Source organism: Triturus cristatus, chromosome 7 (genome assembly GCF_964204655.1).
Source record: "Triturus cristatus chromosome 7, aTriCri1.1, whole genome shotgun sequence".
Taxonomy (NCBI): domain Eukaryota; kingdom Metazoa; phylum Chordata; class Amphibia; order Caudata; family Salamandridae; genus Triturus; species Triturus cristatus.
Genome location: NC_140590.1, coordinates 1,631,469,332 through 1,631,487,663, shown reverse-complemented (window position 1 = coordinate 1,631,487,663; position 18,332 = coordinate 1,631,469,332). Strand labels below are relative to the sequence as shown.

The window sequence follows — 18,332 nt, the reverse complement described above, 5'->3', positions numbered from 1 at the left end:
ATCAAGGGTAGAAAGCGCAATATAAGCTATATAAATGCAAACCCTTTTCCCTCTTCTATCCCTCCACTATCCTCCTCAATCCAAATAACTAACATATCCCCCACTCAAATTACTTTCATATTTCACTATACTAATTCACCACTAATCCTTTATGGGTTCCGGAGTAGCGTGCTACTCGCCGAAAAAGCGATTCTACACCTTGTCAGGGGTAGCAAGCGCTATATAAATGCAATTACAATACAATACGTGTGGACACAATACCTCTTTGTTGGGAGTGCCCATGCCCCTCAGGTTCCAGGTCAGTAGGTTATAGTTTGGGGTAGTGTAGCGTGCGGGTAGCTCGATGTGCAGTAGTGAGTCATGTCCCGCTGACCTCATTTCGCAGTTACCTAGTGTGCTGGTCCTCAGGGTGTCCATTAGATGGTCCTGTGCATTATGTGGTGTGGGGTCGTGCCACATGATTATATATTACAGATTCCAACTGTGTAACAATAATATGAACAGCATGTTTAACCCCGCCCTCCTCTCCCTGTCCAGGCCTCCTCAAATTGCCCAGCTGTACTAATTCAACAGGTGAACAGCAACTTGAGGAAATCGAGAAGCCATTGTGTCCATTCCATAAAAAATGGGTGCATGGTGGACCATTCTCTATGACTCACGTTTGCGTGGGCCCTTGACAGTGATCTTGGCATCTGGCTCACCCCACCCCCTCACAAGGCCCGCGGTGTCCCCAATACTTGAAGATGAACGGCCCCCATCACATATCTCACAGCCAAAGGCAAGTACAGCCCTTCACAGTAGGTCGACTGCCAACCGTGGTGTCAGCTCTGATCCGAGACCTTCGTCCTCGGCACAGGCGTTGTTTCAATGTATCTGAACCAGTGTCCAAAGCGCGGTCTGACTGCAAAGCCACAAAATAGTTTTGGCGGTTGTGGAGGACTTCTGTCACCACTTGTGCTCATTTTTGGCTGCCTGTTCATAGGAGGGGCTGTTTCATGTCTTGCTGCGGCTCCTGCAGCTCGATCTTGGTGTCAGCCAATTGCTAGTGTGGGGGTCAATAGTCGAGGGCACTACTATGCCTTTAGCCTTAGCGTGTAGCCAAGTCTATGCATCTCTGGGGGACGAGAACAAGTGAGTTGATTTGCCTTCACCTTGAGTTTAGTGGGATACAGAAGTGAATACTTCAGGCCTATGTGTTTTTTGACCATAGCGTAGGAGTTGCAGAGTCGCTGCACTTCTGTAGTAAAATCTATGCAAGCAGTGATGGTGCTACCCTGGAAGTGCCAGAAGCCTTTCATCCGAAACAATTGTAGGAGCAAGTCTCTGTCCCTGTAATTAAGTAGTGTCGCAATTACAGGCCTCGTTTGGGCGCCTAGCAGAGTTGGCCACCCTGGTAGATGATGTGCTCTCCCTATGGAAAATAATTTAAGTACCTTGCCAGCCCCTACCATGGACATCAGCCCGTGCTCGAGGAAGAGTTCCATACTAAGGCACTTGGAGAGTTCCGGAAAGCCCAAGACTAAACGTTTTTGGTTTAGTAAACAAAGACAGCTAATCTTAAGAGAAAAACCCTTTTTTAAGGAAAAATAAAAGAAAGGAGCAAAATGAGAGCATATATGCAAAGTCCTTCAGAGGCTAAAAAAATGGCACTGCTCCTATAAAGAAGCATATTCTTCTCACATCCCATCATTCATAATCATATACATGTAGGTCACTTCCTGGTTATTTCTCCTGTGTGAGGACGCAAGGGAAAAAAATCTACAAAAATTACACTTTAAACGAATAAGTACCTAAAGGATGCCTGCTGTAAATGGCATTCTAACCTGGAATCCGAGTGAGCCAATACGGTCATGGTTATACTGATCGGTGGCTGCTTTACCTATTTCTTCAAAAGGGATGCTCCGCAACAAGCAGCAGTAAATGCCTTACCCATTGTGGGGTGCTCCCTATGCCTACTGTTAGCTTTTTCATAACCAAGTACAATGCGGGAACCTTTTTTAACACTCCCCTAAGTGTAAAGAAACCTATTTGTCAAAGAGGACTACAAATGAATGTAGGCAAAGAAACGGTCTGATTAACATGAACATTTCACACCACTTGTGAGAAAACTAAGGTGTGTTTTTATGTTCACTTTGTCTTGTGGAACACCATATAAAATCCACCTTTAAGGCTGTAAAATGCTTTATGAATGGGCTCAAATGGAGGATCCAAGAGCTTCAAGAGGATTACATTTCAAGTTTCCTAACTGAAGGAAACACCATTTTAATTCCCTCTACAAAGCCCTTAATAAAAGGACTCTGACTATTTAGGTCTCGCCTGGCGTTGGAGCGCGCAGGCGCTCCTCACCCTGCGAGGGCTTTAGTAAACACTCTAAGAAGGGGAACTTCAATACATGCCCCTGTGTCTCGACCGTTTCCAATTGGCTTAGGTCGTGATTAATGTTTTTTCCGTGCTTCTGGTTTGCTGGCTGTCACTTTTGTTGACGCCCTTGCAGTTTTGTGATGCCGCCCATCGTAACAAGCGCATCTGTTTTCACTTAGCTCCAGCGCGATGCAACAAATACTAGCGGCTGAATGAAAACAAATGGCGAGCGCTCTTTAGGTCTCACCCCTCTGTCCTAATCGTTTCTGATTCGCTCAAGTCGAGATTAATGTTTTTATCGTGCTTTTCATTTGCTGGGCGTCATTTTTGATGACGCCCTTGCTGTTCTTTAAGTCCGCCCATCGGTTCAAGCGCACGCCATCTTTAATCACGCTGTGTTCACGCCGTATTAGCATGTGGCAGTCGTCTCTGTGATTGGTGGACCTTGTCAACCAATCACAGAGACAACTGCCACATGTGAATGTGGCGTGAAGGCAGCATGTCGCGCGCGCAGAGCTCCGGCATGGGTACCTAGCTCTGTCCACACTGAATTTGAGTGCGATTCAATTGCTTGCAGCTATTTCCCTGGAAGCTAAAGCTCTGCAGTCGGAATGAAATAAGGGTAGGTAACAACTGTCCTGTACCCTCAGCTCTAAATAATCTCCTGACCTGCACACGTCACATGTGTTACCCGCATCTGTTTTCGCCCGTAGCGTCTATGCGTGCAGGGACCTGAACATTTAATTATGCATGGCCCTTCTCTAAAGGTAATGGGACGTTAGGAAAAATGAAAAATATTCCGATGTGCTACATTTAGACTCAGTTCTCGCCAGGAAGAAGGATGTTGGTTTGTGCATAACACCCACCTTATCTGCATCATCTCCTGGGTAGATAGCTGAGTTTTAGTGCCCATGACAATAACTTGTCTTTGCATTCCCTGGAGTAAATGTGTAGGGAAACCCGTGTGAGGTCACGGACTCGTAGCCCTGAGGAACAAATGCAGCAATCGTGCGGTTTAGTGTTTATATCATTCTTTATGTGACTGGGAAATCCGTATTATAATCTATCTTCCTCGCTCAGGCAGGCTGTGTGATCCTGGGGAAGTCCCTTTTCATGCTGTGCTTCGGTTCTTTCCCTTTCAACAAACAGAGCTCTTCAAAGCAGAGGAACCCTAGAAGCTGCTAACAGTCTGGACGTTACAGGTGCCATGGGTTGGAACGTGGAACGAACAGACCTGGTATGTACTCAATCCCGCCTCAGAAGACTGAGCAGTGTGCTCTTCGGCACACGATCACATGTGGGGCCGCCCGCCTCTGCTTCTCTGCCGTGTATCGAGGGTCCGATGAATCCTCCTGGGGTGCTGCATACTTACGGTAGGTAAATGACTGCAGAGTGGTCCGGAGTGTCACACCCAACCTACCCCTCTCCAAAGCACTGCACCTTGGCCCGGTGCCTTCTGACAGCTGCTCGGTGCCCGGCTCGATACCCCGAGGGCACCTCGCCAAGTGTGGCACGGGTGAGCCCAGCACAGCTTGCTCAATGATGTCCAGCGGTGTTGAAATCCGGCCCGACTTCAAAGGGAGTGACCATTGAACGCGGCGAACTGTTCAAACTACGGTATCACCAGTTGGGAGGGAGAGGGAATAAGAAGGTGGGAACTTGTCTCCATCAATTACACACCCCAGCAGGATTTAAAGGGCAGTGTTAGCTTGTATTATCAGATTATGCTAATGAGATGAATGTGGTTCCCGTGGACAGCTGGGTCAGGCTTGCGCTGCTGTGGCGAGACTGTTCGGTGAACTAATAACCCTGAGCGGGAGGTAGATCGGTGGTTGAGCGCCTGCTGCAGAGATCTAAGTGCAATCTGCATATTAAGAGCATGGCCCCCCAACAACCCCATCGCAGCGTTTCGTTAAATGGGCACTATGCAAGCACAACAAGATAAGCGCCATGGAGCTTTTTCAGGTCTGGGAAAGAAGGACTACACTTATCACCATCTTGCGGCAGTTCAAAAGTGACCAAAAGAGATGCACAATTGAGCAGAATGTCATTAGGGATTTACTTTTAGTGTATATTTTTTTTGGGGGGGGTTTGGGGCGCAGTGTCCACTTCAGGGGCACAGCACTTTTTGTTTCAGTTTTTTTTTTTAACCCCCTCTGATGAAAGTTTCCAGAAGGGCCTCATGGGCGTGCGGGTCATGTTACAGGCTGCAACATGTGGGGACGCAGGCAAACATGGCCGATACCTGGACTGGCTTCAGATTCCAATTGGGCATGGCTCCTCGCATGGGGAGATTTGCACCCGATCTTGTGGTAGGTTTCTGCGGGCTCTTTGATCCGACTCCTGTAGGTGCCTAGAACCCCCCCAGCACACCCCAAGTTCAGCTGGATGTATTCCCACAGTGCTCACATGCTCTCCTTGGTGAAGAGCCCTCAGGCTGCACGCCAGAGTCAAGTAAACCAGCCTTTCCCCCCAGGGACCTCTGGTAAGCATGTGTCTCACCTCCAGGAGTACACCCCTCTCCGGACAGCTAAGTGTGGTGTCCACCTGTCCAGTCTCCTCTTTCCAGGAGTTCCTCTGCGTCAATGGTTTGCAGGACACAAGGTGTAACAACAGAAGGGGCATTATATACAGCTTCGGGTGGACCGTTCTCGTCCCTCCCTCTATCTCTTACTCTCTACCCCTTCGTCTCTTACCCACACTTTGCTTCTTGCTACCCCAGTGTACCTTGCTCCTTACACCCCCTTTCTTACCCTCTACCTCTTTATTGCTCTCAATCCTAGTGGCTTTTCCACCCTATCTGCTGTCTCATACTATCTAGCCCTATCTTTTGCCTTTTGCTCTATACCCTGTCTCTTGCTGTCTACCCTCTCTCTTTCCTCTAGCACTCTCTAATCCCCGTACTCCTCAGTCCCCTGCCCCCTGCCTCACTATCACTTACGCCATACAATACTGTCTATTGATTACATCCTCTCTTTTCTTTCGCCCTCCTCAGCGCTGTCATAAGTAAATAGGTACCGTGTAACCATGTGTGTATATTTATCGGGGGGGGGGTCCCTACAGGCCTCGTAGACACAGTTCTGAGAACACCCACCGGTAAGAGGGGGAGGGGCAGAGCGGGGGTCTGTCCACAGACGGAGGCACCAGATCACCCACTTGCTTTTTTATTCTGCACCACAAGGAGCTTTGAATCCGGAGGGGTAGGCGCTAGAGGCCTCTCACAAGTGGTTCTTTTATTAGCTTTTTTAGCAATAAACATCTGTTATTCAGCGCCAAGAGACCCCGTAGGGGTGAACGTTGTTAATATCCACGGTATATTTCTCTCAGATGGGGGAGGGGGCTTAACATGGGGCAGAGGGTGTACAAGAGACCACGTCATGCTCTCAGGTGGGGGGCGGGGGCTTCACATGGGGTCTGAGGGTGCACAACAGACCAGACCATGCTCTCGGGTGGGGAAGGGGCTTTTAATGGGGTCTGAGAGTGCATAACAGACCAGACCATGCTCTCGGGTGGGGGAGGGGGCTTTTCATGGGGTCTGAGGGTGCACAACAGACCAGACCATGCAAAAAACATTGCCATTTACAATACCAACAACTTTAAACTTTACAAATGCGAGACCTATTGCATTGCAAATGCTTGTTGCATATGCAGTGATAAGTGCAAAGTGAGCCTTTGTCGATGATCATACGATAATACAGACACTTCCTTGCATGCTGTTTTGACAATATTCCACTGTAGGGACCAAATGCAGAATCTCATTTATTTCAAACTACAGAAACACCTACTTGGTGGATGTTTGGCATTTTTCAGAATGCCCAAGCTGTTCTGGAGCGAATTCAATTTTTATATTAGATGAGTTCTTGAGCCAAGTCATTCCTTTCAGTGATGGAAGGTTGGGTGCAGTTTCTGGCTCCTGAACTTGTGAAGGTGACCCGGTTTGCAGGCCACTTTTCGTTGTCCCAAATGGTGAAAGAGATTGATGAACCACAACTGGCATGGTCCTTATAGAGCTTAAAGAATATCATGGTCCTGCAATAAGTCAGCTGGATAAGTACTGACGAGATCAGGATTATCAGAGAAAATATGTACAGAAAGTCCCCTGACTGGGTGAGCAAAAGGGCATGCCAATCTCATCCTTTGCGGTAATACCTGGCAGCAACATCTAGGCATTTTTTGTGTCTGCAAAGGGATGTGACAATGAAAAACCCCACTTAAAGAACATTCAATTCATCGCCTTGTCGTTTAGGGTCCATTTATGGTTTTCGTTATTGGTCCTGCTGAGGTAGCCTGTCTTTGCATTCTGAACACCTGGGAAGTGCACTATAGTGATTTGCACATTCCTAGCTAGAAACTACTTCCAGACTGCCTGTTTTGAGATAATACTCTGGATATCGTGCCTCTTTGTTTTTTCAAATAATACATTCTCAGACCTACCAAGCACTCCACATCATTGGCCCTGCCTACGTGAACAACCGCATTGACTTCCAACAACGTTCCAGACATCTCAGCTCTGCCGGTCTCCCACAAGCGCCCCCCACGCGTACACAGAAGCAGAGTGGGGGCGCCTTCTCATACCAATCGCTAAAAGCCTGGAACGACCTCCCACAGCAAATCAAAGCCTCCTCCTCTCTTCTTGACTTCCACAAGAAGCTGAAAACCTGCCTTTTCTAGTAAGCCCCCAGGTCTCACACACCTGCCACAGAGCACCTGGAAATCTTCACAGGTGATTAGTCATTATATAAAAAAAAAAAAAACATAACATTCCTCGTGTCTAGCCCAACTGAAACTAGGCCTTGGCTACTCAAGGAAGATGTATGGCGCCACCATGACAATGATCCAAGCTAGTTAGAACATAGCAGATACACCTATTAATGGTTAATGCCTCCCGCTCACAAAAAAATTAAATCAGAGAATTGGGAGAGATGACGATTGGACAGATGAACATTTACCAACAGCTTCTATCCTCAGATACTCAGTACTCCAGCGCCTTTATAATGCCAATTAACTCTCATAAACAGTAAATCATTTTCACATTAGTGCCATTTACAGGACACAAACGTATTTTTCAAACAAATGGACATTTAATATACATATGAAAAGAATAATTTACAAGGGGACATATTTCTTCAGAAAGTGTTTTTGAGCTTGCTGGCCACAAGGATGAGGATTTCGCCAATCTTCCGCTGCCAGTTTTCAATGTCTTTAGAGACAGCACACCACAGCTCACCGTGGCGGGGCTCCACATTCTCACATCGCTTTCGCACATCCTCTTGCTGCTCCTGGAGAAGAGACAGAAGGCACCCAAAAATTAGACCGAGCACCACAAAGCATTCAAGATTCTTGAGAGAGTGTACCTGTGTTAGACCGATAGCACCTGTGCTCAGCCCCCATTAAAAGTAAATATATAAAACAAAACCTGGATTTTTTTTCAAACCTTATCATAAAGGACGTCATAAAAAACATACAAGCCACTGGCAAACAGGGTAATTTGGCAACTTGGAAGCCGCTATTAGGCACAGAAGGGCTTTTGCAATGAATGAGTGACACTACTGGTTGCTGCCCTGCTTTACTTAAATTCTACTTCACAAAAGGGAATGCAACAGAAGTGCCTTGGGGCAGCCACACAGGAGGCCCCACTTTGGCGAACAGCAGCTGCCTCAACTCCTATGGCTTTCACCTTCTACTTAATTATTTACATTTTTCCTGGACCTACAAAACAAAATAATAAGAAAGGGCCACAGAGGAGAGTATCGGAGGGGAAGGAGGGGTTAAAGGAAGAGACGTGGCCAAGCAGGATGACAACCCATGTCTGAACTCCACAAGAATGACCAGTTGACCAACTAATTGAAGCCTCTTGAGGGAATCAGGGGGCACTTTGGCTTGTTTATGGTGAATGCCAAGGATGTCAAAAGTTCATGACTGACAGAGGTGAACCTGCCTTCAGCAGCCAGACGTTGAGGTACAGGAATACAGAGACTGAAGATGGGCAGCGACCACAGTCTTCATTGTTATGAATACCCGAGGAGGGCTGGTGAAGGCAAAGGGGCGCACGGCATACTGAAAATGCTCCAAGTCCACCTTGAAATGCAGCTAACATCTGGTGCCCTCTCAATGGCAACTTTGTAGTTAGAACTAAGGGAAAACTAAACTAGTTTGTTAGCTGTTGTATCATGAGATAGGTAGGCACCTGGACATCTAGCTTGCCACTTGCCTCTGGCCTACAGTTCCAGCTTGTTCCAGACTGATCCAATGACACCGCAGCTGCTCGAGTTCTTCAGCTGGGGTTTTCCCACTCACCATTCTTCCCACCAACAGAAGCCGTGCCCACCCCAGGACCTACTAAATGCAGGCTGCAGCATGGACTTGCATGCGCCAAAGGAAAGCCCATCTGCGCCTGTCTGCGACCAGCACCAATACCCCTGGGCCTCCCCCCCCCCTTAAAGATACTCCATCGCCGAGCTCTACACCCTCGATCCCGGACCCCGCAACAAGCACTGCCAGCGTGCCATCCCAGCTGTGTGACAACCTCGCCCACTTCTTCTACGACAAGATTGCAACCATATACAGAAACTTCAAACCCCAACTCACACCTATGGACTTCCTTGAAAGATACGCCACCACTGTAACCGACATGAAACACACACTGACCACCTGGAACATCCTCTCCACCCAGGATACCACCTCCACCATAAAATCCATCCACTCGAGAGCTCCCACAGACCCATGCCTCCAACACATCTTCAACCTCAGAAACCAAAGGATCGGCCAGGAACTCACTACCCTACTCAAGACCACCGCAACATTTCCCCGATACCTGAAAACATGCCAAAATTAGACCACTACTCAAAAAAACCTACGCTGACCCCAGCAAACTCAAAAACTACAGGCCAAAAGCCCTGCTCCCATTCCTAGCGAAGGTACTGGAAAAGATCATCAACAATCAACTCATGACACACCTGGAGTAGAACCAGCTACTCAATGCCTCCCAATCCGTTTTCCGCAGCATCAGAGCACTGAAATTGCCCTGATTGCAGCCACCGATGACATCCGAACCCTCCTCGACCAAGGAGAAACAGCAGCTTTGATCCTCCTCAACCTCTTGGCAGCCTTCAACACCGTATTCCACCACACATTGATCGAGAGACATCGGCATTCAAGGGGACGAGCTCAGGTGGACCACCTCCTTACTCACCGGAAGAACCCAAATGATTTACCTTCCACGTTTCACCTTTAAACCCAAGGAGATCACCTGCGGTGTCCCCCAGGGCTCATCCCTCAGCCCCACGCTCTTCAACGCATATATGACCTCGCTGGCCAACATAGTCAGATCCCACTGTCTCAACATAATTTACTACACATCGACACCAAACTCATCCTCTGACTCACTAATAACTGCACCACCACCAGAACCAACTTCCAGAGGCATGACAAATGTCACAGACTGGATGAAAAACAACTGCCTGCAGCTGAACACAGACAATACGGAAGTACTGATCTTTGCCAACAGCAGCAACACATGGAACAACTCCTAGTAGCCATCAGATCTAGAACCCGCACCCACTCCCTCCAACCAAGCCAGAAACCTCAGAATCATCATTGACAACAAGTTCACCATGAAATCACAGATCAACGCCGTCTCCCCTGCCTGCTTCCTCACTCTGCACATGCTACACAAGATCTTCAAGTGGCTACCCCTACGCACGAGACTCACCATGACACAAGCCCTAATCACCATCCGACTGGACTACGGCAATGCCCTCTACATAGAAATCATAGCACACCTTCTACATAGACTTCAGACTATACAGAACACAGCAGCCAGGCATCCTCGGCCTTCCCTGATGAACCCACATCACGCTTCGCCTCAGGAAACTCCACTGGCTCCCCATACAGAAGAGGTGCCACTTCAAGTTGCTGACCCACACACACACGGCTCTACACAACCAAAGACCGACCTATATTAACCACTGCTTGAACTTCCACCAACCACCGAAAAGACTGCGCTCCACTTCCCTTTCAATTGCCCATACTCCACACATCTACCAAAGCAGAAGTGGAGGACGCTCCTCCTCCCACATCGCAGCAAAGACCTGGAACGGCCTCCCCATGCACCTATGGACCATCACCTCACTACCGGAATTTCAAATGGCCCTCAAGACCAGGTTGTTCGAATAAGCCTCTGGGGCCTGCAAGTGCCTGGATACCATATCGGGTGATTAGCCGCGCTTTATAAATCCTGATTGATTGATGAGAACTGATGTCCTTGCTGGCCTGCACGCCGCCTGCTGGTTTTGAGTCCTTATAGACTTTCTATCCAGAGGATTGGTAGGAAACCAGTTAGGGTTCACCTTACTGGTCGAGGCATGTACAATAAGACTGTCTGGGATAGGGTGTTTGGTGAGAAAGTTCAGATCAACAGGTGCTCGTCTATGACACCAGGCTCAAGAACTAGGGTTTCAACCTAGTAACTATCAAGTTTTCTGTGAAGGCATCAATAAATGGAAGGGCTCAGACATTGCTAGCCCTGGCCGTAGAATTTCTGTCAAAACAATTGTTTTATTTTCAATGGAGGGTAGCTGTAATCATAGTACTTTAGCTACCCACCAGTACAAATGCGGCACTTTCTTCCTTTGGCGGCCCATGTGGTGAGGTAACCTGTGTCTCAATGGAGGTATCAAGCCAACTTGTGTTTTGTAAATCAAGGAATAAGGCATCATCAGTGTAATAAAGGGAGCAAGACTTTTTCCTCATCATCATCATTAATATCTTAGGCTGCATCCTGCTCTAGCACAGGATCAGAATTAGAGCCAAAAAAGATAATGGAGACTCTGTCGTAGCTGCAACGCAGTAGAGATTGCATCTTGCAGATGTTGAAGGATGCAAAGACTTTACATAACATAACTCCATTTTTTGTAGAAGAATTAATATGAGTCACAACTAATAAAAAATGGAACAATGATATGTAAAGTGTAATACAGGAGAACTGAAGGTTTCCTATCTATGCAAAAGTAAGACCCGACGGACCTCAAGAACTTCAGGACCATCTCACTACTCCCTTTCGCAGCCAAGGTAATTGAAAAGGCCGTCAACACCATGCAAGCACACTTCATCGAAACCAACATCCTCCTAGACACCTCTCAATCCGGATTCCACAGCAACCACAGCACCAAGTTTGCCCTCCACTCCGCCACAGACTCCATCTGCATCCTCCTCGACCAAGGCCAATCAACAGCCCTCATCCTCCTGGACCTATCAGCAGCCTTCGACACCGTCTCCCATTGCACACTAGCCACCAGGCTCCATGACGCCGGCATCCAAGGAAAGGCCCTAGACTGGTTACGATCATTCCTCACAGGCAGAACACAGAGAATAAGACTCCCGCCCTTCCTCTCAGAACTGACAGGGATCAGATGTGGAGTACCCCGAGGATCCTCCCTCAGCCCCACCCTCTTCAACGTCTACATGGCCCCCCCACGCAACCATCGTCAGAAACCATGGGCTCAACATCGGCTCCTATGCTGATGACACCCAGCTCATCCTCTCCCTCACCAAGGAACCAGACATCACCAGGCACAACTTCCAAGAAGGGATGAAAGCCGTCGCAACCTGGATAAGGAAAAGCTGCCTGAAACTCAACTCGGAGAAAACAGAAGTCCTCATCCTCGGCTCCACCCCCTTTACATGGGACGACACCTGGTGGCCCCCGGCACTTGGAAACCCACCCACCCCAACGGACCATGCACTTCTCCTACCTCGCAGCCAAGACCTGGAACGATCTCCCCCTTCACCTCCAGCGAAGCCCGACACTGCTCCAATTCAGGAAGGACCCCAGACCTGGCTCTTCGAATGAACCCAACGGATTCGCTCACACCCACCCCTCAGCGCCTTGAGACCCTAACAGGTGAGTAGTGCGCTCTGCAAAACCCTGATTGAATGATTTAAGGTATATTATGAAGCTATGCATCCAATGATCCATGAAAAGTACAGTAATATGGTTATTTAGCATCTTGTAGATTTTGCACAGTTCCTTATCAAGCAATAGAAGGAACCCTTTTTAGATCTGATAGTCCCTTGGAAGAAGACATGAAAGCAAATATGACCACCAAAACGTGAAAAAGTATATGTACCTCCCTGAATGGGTGACAATAAGAGGTTTTTTGGATCACGTAGGACTTTTTATGAATGTGTATGAGGTATGACGGCTTTGTATGTTTGAGACTGGATTGTGTGGTTTGCAATCATGAAATAATTATATAAAATATTGGAAATGTACAGATGCAATGAACTATGTTGTGAATTATGCAATGTGATTGTTCAATAAAAATGTATATTTTTGTGCATAACTGACAAATAAAAGAATGCTTTTTGGTAATTTGGATGGAATGGATCATTGTTAGATGAGTTCACTATTTAGTGGTAATACAGGTGGAGCTGGAAGATTGTGTGATGTCTGAACCTTGAGGTGAGGCCTGCCATTTTCTTTTTCCCCGATTAACTCCATCAGTTGGCTGATGACTAACACCCATTTTGTTATACGCCGATGATGGAGTGCTCTTTGCCCGCATGGCAAAAGGCTTCCATACCCTTTTAGATTTGTTTTTATCCCACATGAATGACTTGGACCTGCAGGTAATTGTTTCAAAAACTTATATCATGACCTGCGATGGTCCAAGCACAAAGTACAAGTGTTTTGTTATGGGTGATTCTCAATTAGCAAAAGTGAAATCTTTTAATGTAGGTATTCTTTTTAGTAAATTATTTTGCTGGACCACATTACTAACCTCTAGAACGCAGCACTTTTACTGAAACATTGAGTCCATATTCAGATTTGCACATAGGTTAAAGCATAAAGCAACCACAGAAATGCATTTATACAAGAGTAAATGTATCTCAGTGGGGGTATATGGTGCCGGGCTAGGGGGCTACAGCAAAGCAGGGTTCCTCCAAAGAGCTAAAAATTGTTTCTTGCGTAGATCATTGTCAGTTCCATGAGGAACTTAGAATGCCATACCTGGAGGATTTGATCGAGCTTGCACCACTACTATTGTGGATCAAATGTTGGGGGCACACCAGAGGCTGGTCTTGTAATTACTTACATTACTGATTGTCTGTCACTTGACAGTGCAGACCAGATTCCTTGGCTCTCCATCTGAGAGAAATTTTCAAGACTATAGGTGTCTCAGAACTATATAAAATCTGGCCTGAATATAAAGAATTGGTAAAACAATGCTACTTGGACCATTGTAAGAACTCGCGTCTAGAGAAGGCCCAGGCCAAGGATTCAGAAGTTAAACATCCAACAGTGTCAACAGCAAGAAGCATGGAGCCTAACATAGATTAGACCATAAATCCCACTCAGCACTATTATCTTGCACTTTTTAGATTATGCACACTGCACTTTAAATTCGCTGTCCCTTTATCAGGGATTTGGTAACCTTCCCCCATGTTCTTGTGACAAAGTTTCTAAGCACTAGTCACGTTATTCTGTTTTGCACCCTGTACTCAGCTCCAAGGCTTTTCTTTCTGGCCCCCCTTTTGTGAAAGACAAAACAGACACTATAAGGATGGGTTTGTGTTTTTGCAGTGTCTAGGATCGCCAGATATTTGGTATGCATTGTGGATTTTTATGAGTGGCTGCTACTATTTGGAAACAATATGAATCTTAACAACCGGCGATACATATGCACTGTGATATGTACATGAACACTTTATCTCCTATTGATGGAGTCTATGCCTTTGCAGAAATGTTAATTTTTTGTCTTTTGTTGATTATTATGGAAACGTTCGGAATTTGAACTGTGATCTGTACATGAACACTTTATCTCCTATTGATGGAGTCTATGCCTTTGCTAAAATGTTAATTCTTTGTATTTTCTTGTTTGATGTTACGCTGTGGCCGAATATAGATATCTTGATGATGAGAACTCTCATATCGTTGTGCCTCTATTCGGGGTGCTCCAGACTGGAGACTACTCTGCTGTGAGACGCATCATGCTACAAAAGGCGGAGTCTAGAGAGCAAATGGAAAAATCAATTGAAAGAAGAACCCCCTCAAAGTGGTTATGAAGCTGCAGACAGTGGGTACACATCCCATGTCTGGTTTATGTGTATAAAAGCGGGCCCTCATTAATCTACTTGCTGTTCCAGTTTCAAGTCTTCTATGGCCAAGAAAGGAAGTGATCTGCAGAGGAATCAGAGGTTTGCTGTACAACCACAGCTGCAATATGCCTGTCATCTAGCTTCCCAGATGATATGGGGACATATGTTGCTGGTAGAGCTGTGTTCTTGTATTGAAGCACCTTCAAGTCTGTATGATAAGAGAGTGAAGGAGCCTGCCAACTCTACAGCAGGTGCTTCTATCAGGAGGAGTGACGTGCAGCCTGTTTCAGTGGTTTATGGGAGGACCCAGGAGAGATGGACTGCAGAGAGCCATCTGTGGAGCACGGTGTCTGTAGGCCAGCAGTATCTTCATGTTGATTCCTGGTGGGAACTGCGAACATCCTGACCATGATTGCAGAGACCCAGTTGGTGCAGTTAAAGTGTGTGGGGGATGGGGCAGCCTGAATCAAGGGCGAGGATCCCTGACAAAAGCAGATAAAGGCTCAGCAGTGCCTTATAGCACCCAAGGACACTAAATTGCAATTAGTCATAATAGTGTCTAGTATTTCGTTGTGGTAATACTGCTGGGCATTCATTTACGATATAGCGTGATTTTTGATCTCTGATTACGAGCACCCTCACACTACATCCCCGAAAAACCCGTGACTGCTCACTATCGCTACCACAGAGTCAAGGATTACAATTTACTGAGCCCAATACGCCCAAAGTGATCATAATCAATCCGAGCTCCTTAATTTATTGTAGGCTAGTACATGGTGATTTTAATCGGTAGCTTATTAAGGCTTTCATGGTACATTTTTTCAGAATAGAGCCCAATATCAAAAGAAGTCTTTTCTGAACCAGCAGTCAGTGCTACTGTCTGCTGACCTGGGACATATAATCTCCCTTCCTCAGGCACATGGTGGCAGTGTTTGCCCTTTGAAATATTTAGATTTGGTAGTGGGGGCAGCCTGTATATAAACTGTTCCAGCATGAGGAAGAATGTGTCTAGCTAGGGAAAATGGACCCTATTTGAACAATCATGGTCTGGTCAGTATCTAGATGAACGACAAGGTTTTTCACATTGTGTCCAATCGAAAGGACAGACCAAGGAGCTCTGGAAGTGGGGGGAGAGTTAACTGTCCAACAACACTTAACATCACAGATAAGTTGGTTACTGGAGTTATTCAATTGTACAAAAGAACAAGTTACTTACCTTCGGTAACGATGTATCTGTAAGAAACATTAGTTAGTTAGATTCCTCACCTTAGAATATCCCCAGGCGTCAGACTGGATCCGGAAGATTTTTCGTCAGCAATACCCCTTGCGCGTCGCTAGGCGTCGTCTGCGGCTCCGCGTCCGTCGTCGGCGTCGTGCGCCGGAATGAAGTCGTCGGAGTACTTAGACGCCGCCCTCGCGCGCTGACGTCAGTTCTTGTACATAGCCTTCCGCGCCAGGAACGCAGAGCCATGCAAAGACCGACACTGGTGCCAAAAACAAAATCTAGGGGCCTGAAAAGGATAACCTTAACCCTAGATGTCAGTTCGCAGAACGGGGAGGATGGGTGGGTCGGTGAGGAATCTAACTAACTAATGTTTCTTACAGATACATCGTTACCGAAGGTAAGTAACTTGTTCATCTGAAAGAAACACGTTAGTTAGATTCCTCACCTTAGAATAGATACCCAAGCAATACCATCCCCGGTGGTGGGTCTGCGAACCAAGATCACACCAGAAAGTCCTGGAGGACAGAACGGCCAAAGAAGCCATCCCTCCGGACTTGGCTGTCAAGGCAATAATGCCTGGCAAACGTGTGTAGCGAAGCCCACGTCGCCGCCTGACAGATGTCCTGCAAAGGGACACCCCGTCCCAAAGCAGTAGTAGCCGCTGTGGCCCGAGTAGAGTGGGCGCGCAGCCCAACAGGAGGGTCCTTTTTTGCCAAGGAGTAACATATTTTGATGCACAAAACGACCCACCGAGAGATGGTCCGTTTGTGCACAGCTTTCCCCTTCTTAGCACCCACGTATCCAACGAAAAGTTGGTCGTCCACCCGGAACTGCTTTGTGCGGTCCAAATAAAAGGAGAGCGCACGTTTTGGGTCCAGACGGTGGAGCCTCTCTTCCTCTTTCGAGGGATGCGGAGGCGGAAAGAAGGTGGGCAAGGTGACAGACTGCCCAAGATGAAATGGAGTCACCACTTTCGGAAGAAAGGAGGGACGAGGCCGAAGGACCACTTTGTCCGGATGAACAGACAGAAAAGGAGGCTTTGAAGATAAAGCCTGGAGCTCACTCACCCGTCTAGCCGAGGTGATGGCTACCAGAAAAGCAGTCTTAAGAGTCAGAAGACGAAGAGGACAATTATGAAGAGGCTCAAAGGGAGCGCACATCAGGAATGTCAAGACAAGATTCAAGTCCCACTGAGGCATTACAAACGGAACAGGAGGGAACGTGTGAGTAATGCCCTTTAGAAAGCGTGTAACTACAGGGGACTTGAAAAGAGAAGGCTGATCAGGAAGCCGCAAGAAGGCAGAGATGGCAGCAAGATAACCTTTCAGGGTGCCCAGGGCAGAGCCCTGCCGGGCCAAAGAAAGAAGAAAGAGGAGAACCTCAGAAAGAGGAGCGGAAAGGGGATCCACAGCCTTTGCTGTGCACCATGCCACAAATTTGTTCCACCGGCAGGCGTATACCGTCTTTGTGGAGGGATGCCTGGCTGCCAGAATGATATCACAAACTTCAGGAGGCAAGTCAAATGGCATCAACTGCCGCCGCTCAATCTCCACGCATGGAGGTGGAGGCTGGACAGGTTCGGGTGGAGGACCGTCCCCTGCTGCTGCGACAGAAGATCCTCCCGAAGGGGCAGACGTATCGGAGGATCGGTCAACATACTGAGTAGCTCGGGATACCAGTACCTTCGTGCCCAATCCGGAGCCACCAAGATGACTTGGGCCCGGTCGTGCCTGATCTTCTTCAGCACTCTGGGCAGAAGTGGTATAGGCGGAAAGGCGTACAACAGACCGCAACTCCACTCGTGACGAAAAGCGTCGCCGAGCGAGTGCCGCCTTGGAAATTCCAACGCGCAGAACTGCGGACATTGCGCGTTCTCTTCGGTGGCGAATAGATCTAACCAAGGCTCTCCCCACTGCTGAAAGAGACCTTGCGCCACTTCGGAGTTCAGACGCCATTCGTGATCCATCATGCACCGGCGGCTGAGTTTGTCTGCTCTGGCGTTCAGAGAGCCCGCCAGATGTTGAACCACTAGGGTGACGCCCTGGTGTTCCAGCCACGTCCAGAGGCGCAGAGCCTCCTGACAAAGGGTCCACGACCCCACCCCGCCCTGTTTGTTGCAATACCACATGGCGGTGGTGTTGTCCGTGAACACCTGCACGACACTGCCCCTGACAGAGGGAAGGAAGGCTTTCAGTGCAAGCCGGATCGCTCTCAACTCCAACAGGTTGATGTGGAGACGAGACTCCGCCGGAGACCAGAGGCCTCTGATCTCCGCCTCTCCCATATGGCCACCCCAGCCCAGGAGGGACGCATCCGTCACTACGACATGCTCCGGTTGGGGAAGGGAGAGGCTTCTGCCCATGACCCAATCGCGGTCCGTGAGCCACCACTGCAACTGCTGTGCAGTGCCCTCCGAGATCAAGACATGGTCGGACAGGTTGCCGTGATGCTGGGCCCACTGAAACTTCAGGTCCCACTGCAGAGCCCGCATGCGCCGCCTGGCGTGATGCACTAGTAGGATGCAGGAGGCCATCAGCCCCAGAAGCCGCAACACCAGCCTGACCGAAACCCAGGATAGAGGCCGAAAGATAGGAATCAGGGCCTGTCTATCCCGGACCCGCTGTTCCGGTGGATGGACCCGGAACTG

At 48.0% G+C, this 18,332-nt stretch overlaps 1 protein-coding gene across 1 annotated transcript in view; it reads right to left on the bottom strand.

Moving 5' to 3' along the window:
- Positions 1-7,422: 7,422 nt before the first annotated feature.
- PRPF6 (pre-mRNA processing factor 6) overlaps positions 7,423-18,332 on the bottom strand; it is a 349,710-nt gene continuing 338,800 nt past the window's right edge. Inside the window, exon 21 of the mRNA XM_085619664.1 lies at positions 7,423-7,640. Coding sequence (XP_085475790.1) covers positions 7,488-7,640 — 153 coding nt within the window. The 3' untranslated portion in view covers positions 7,423-7,487. The remainder of the gene's footprint in view (positions 7,641-18,332) is intronic.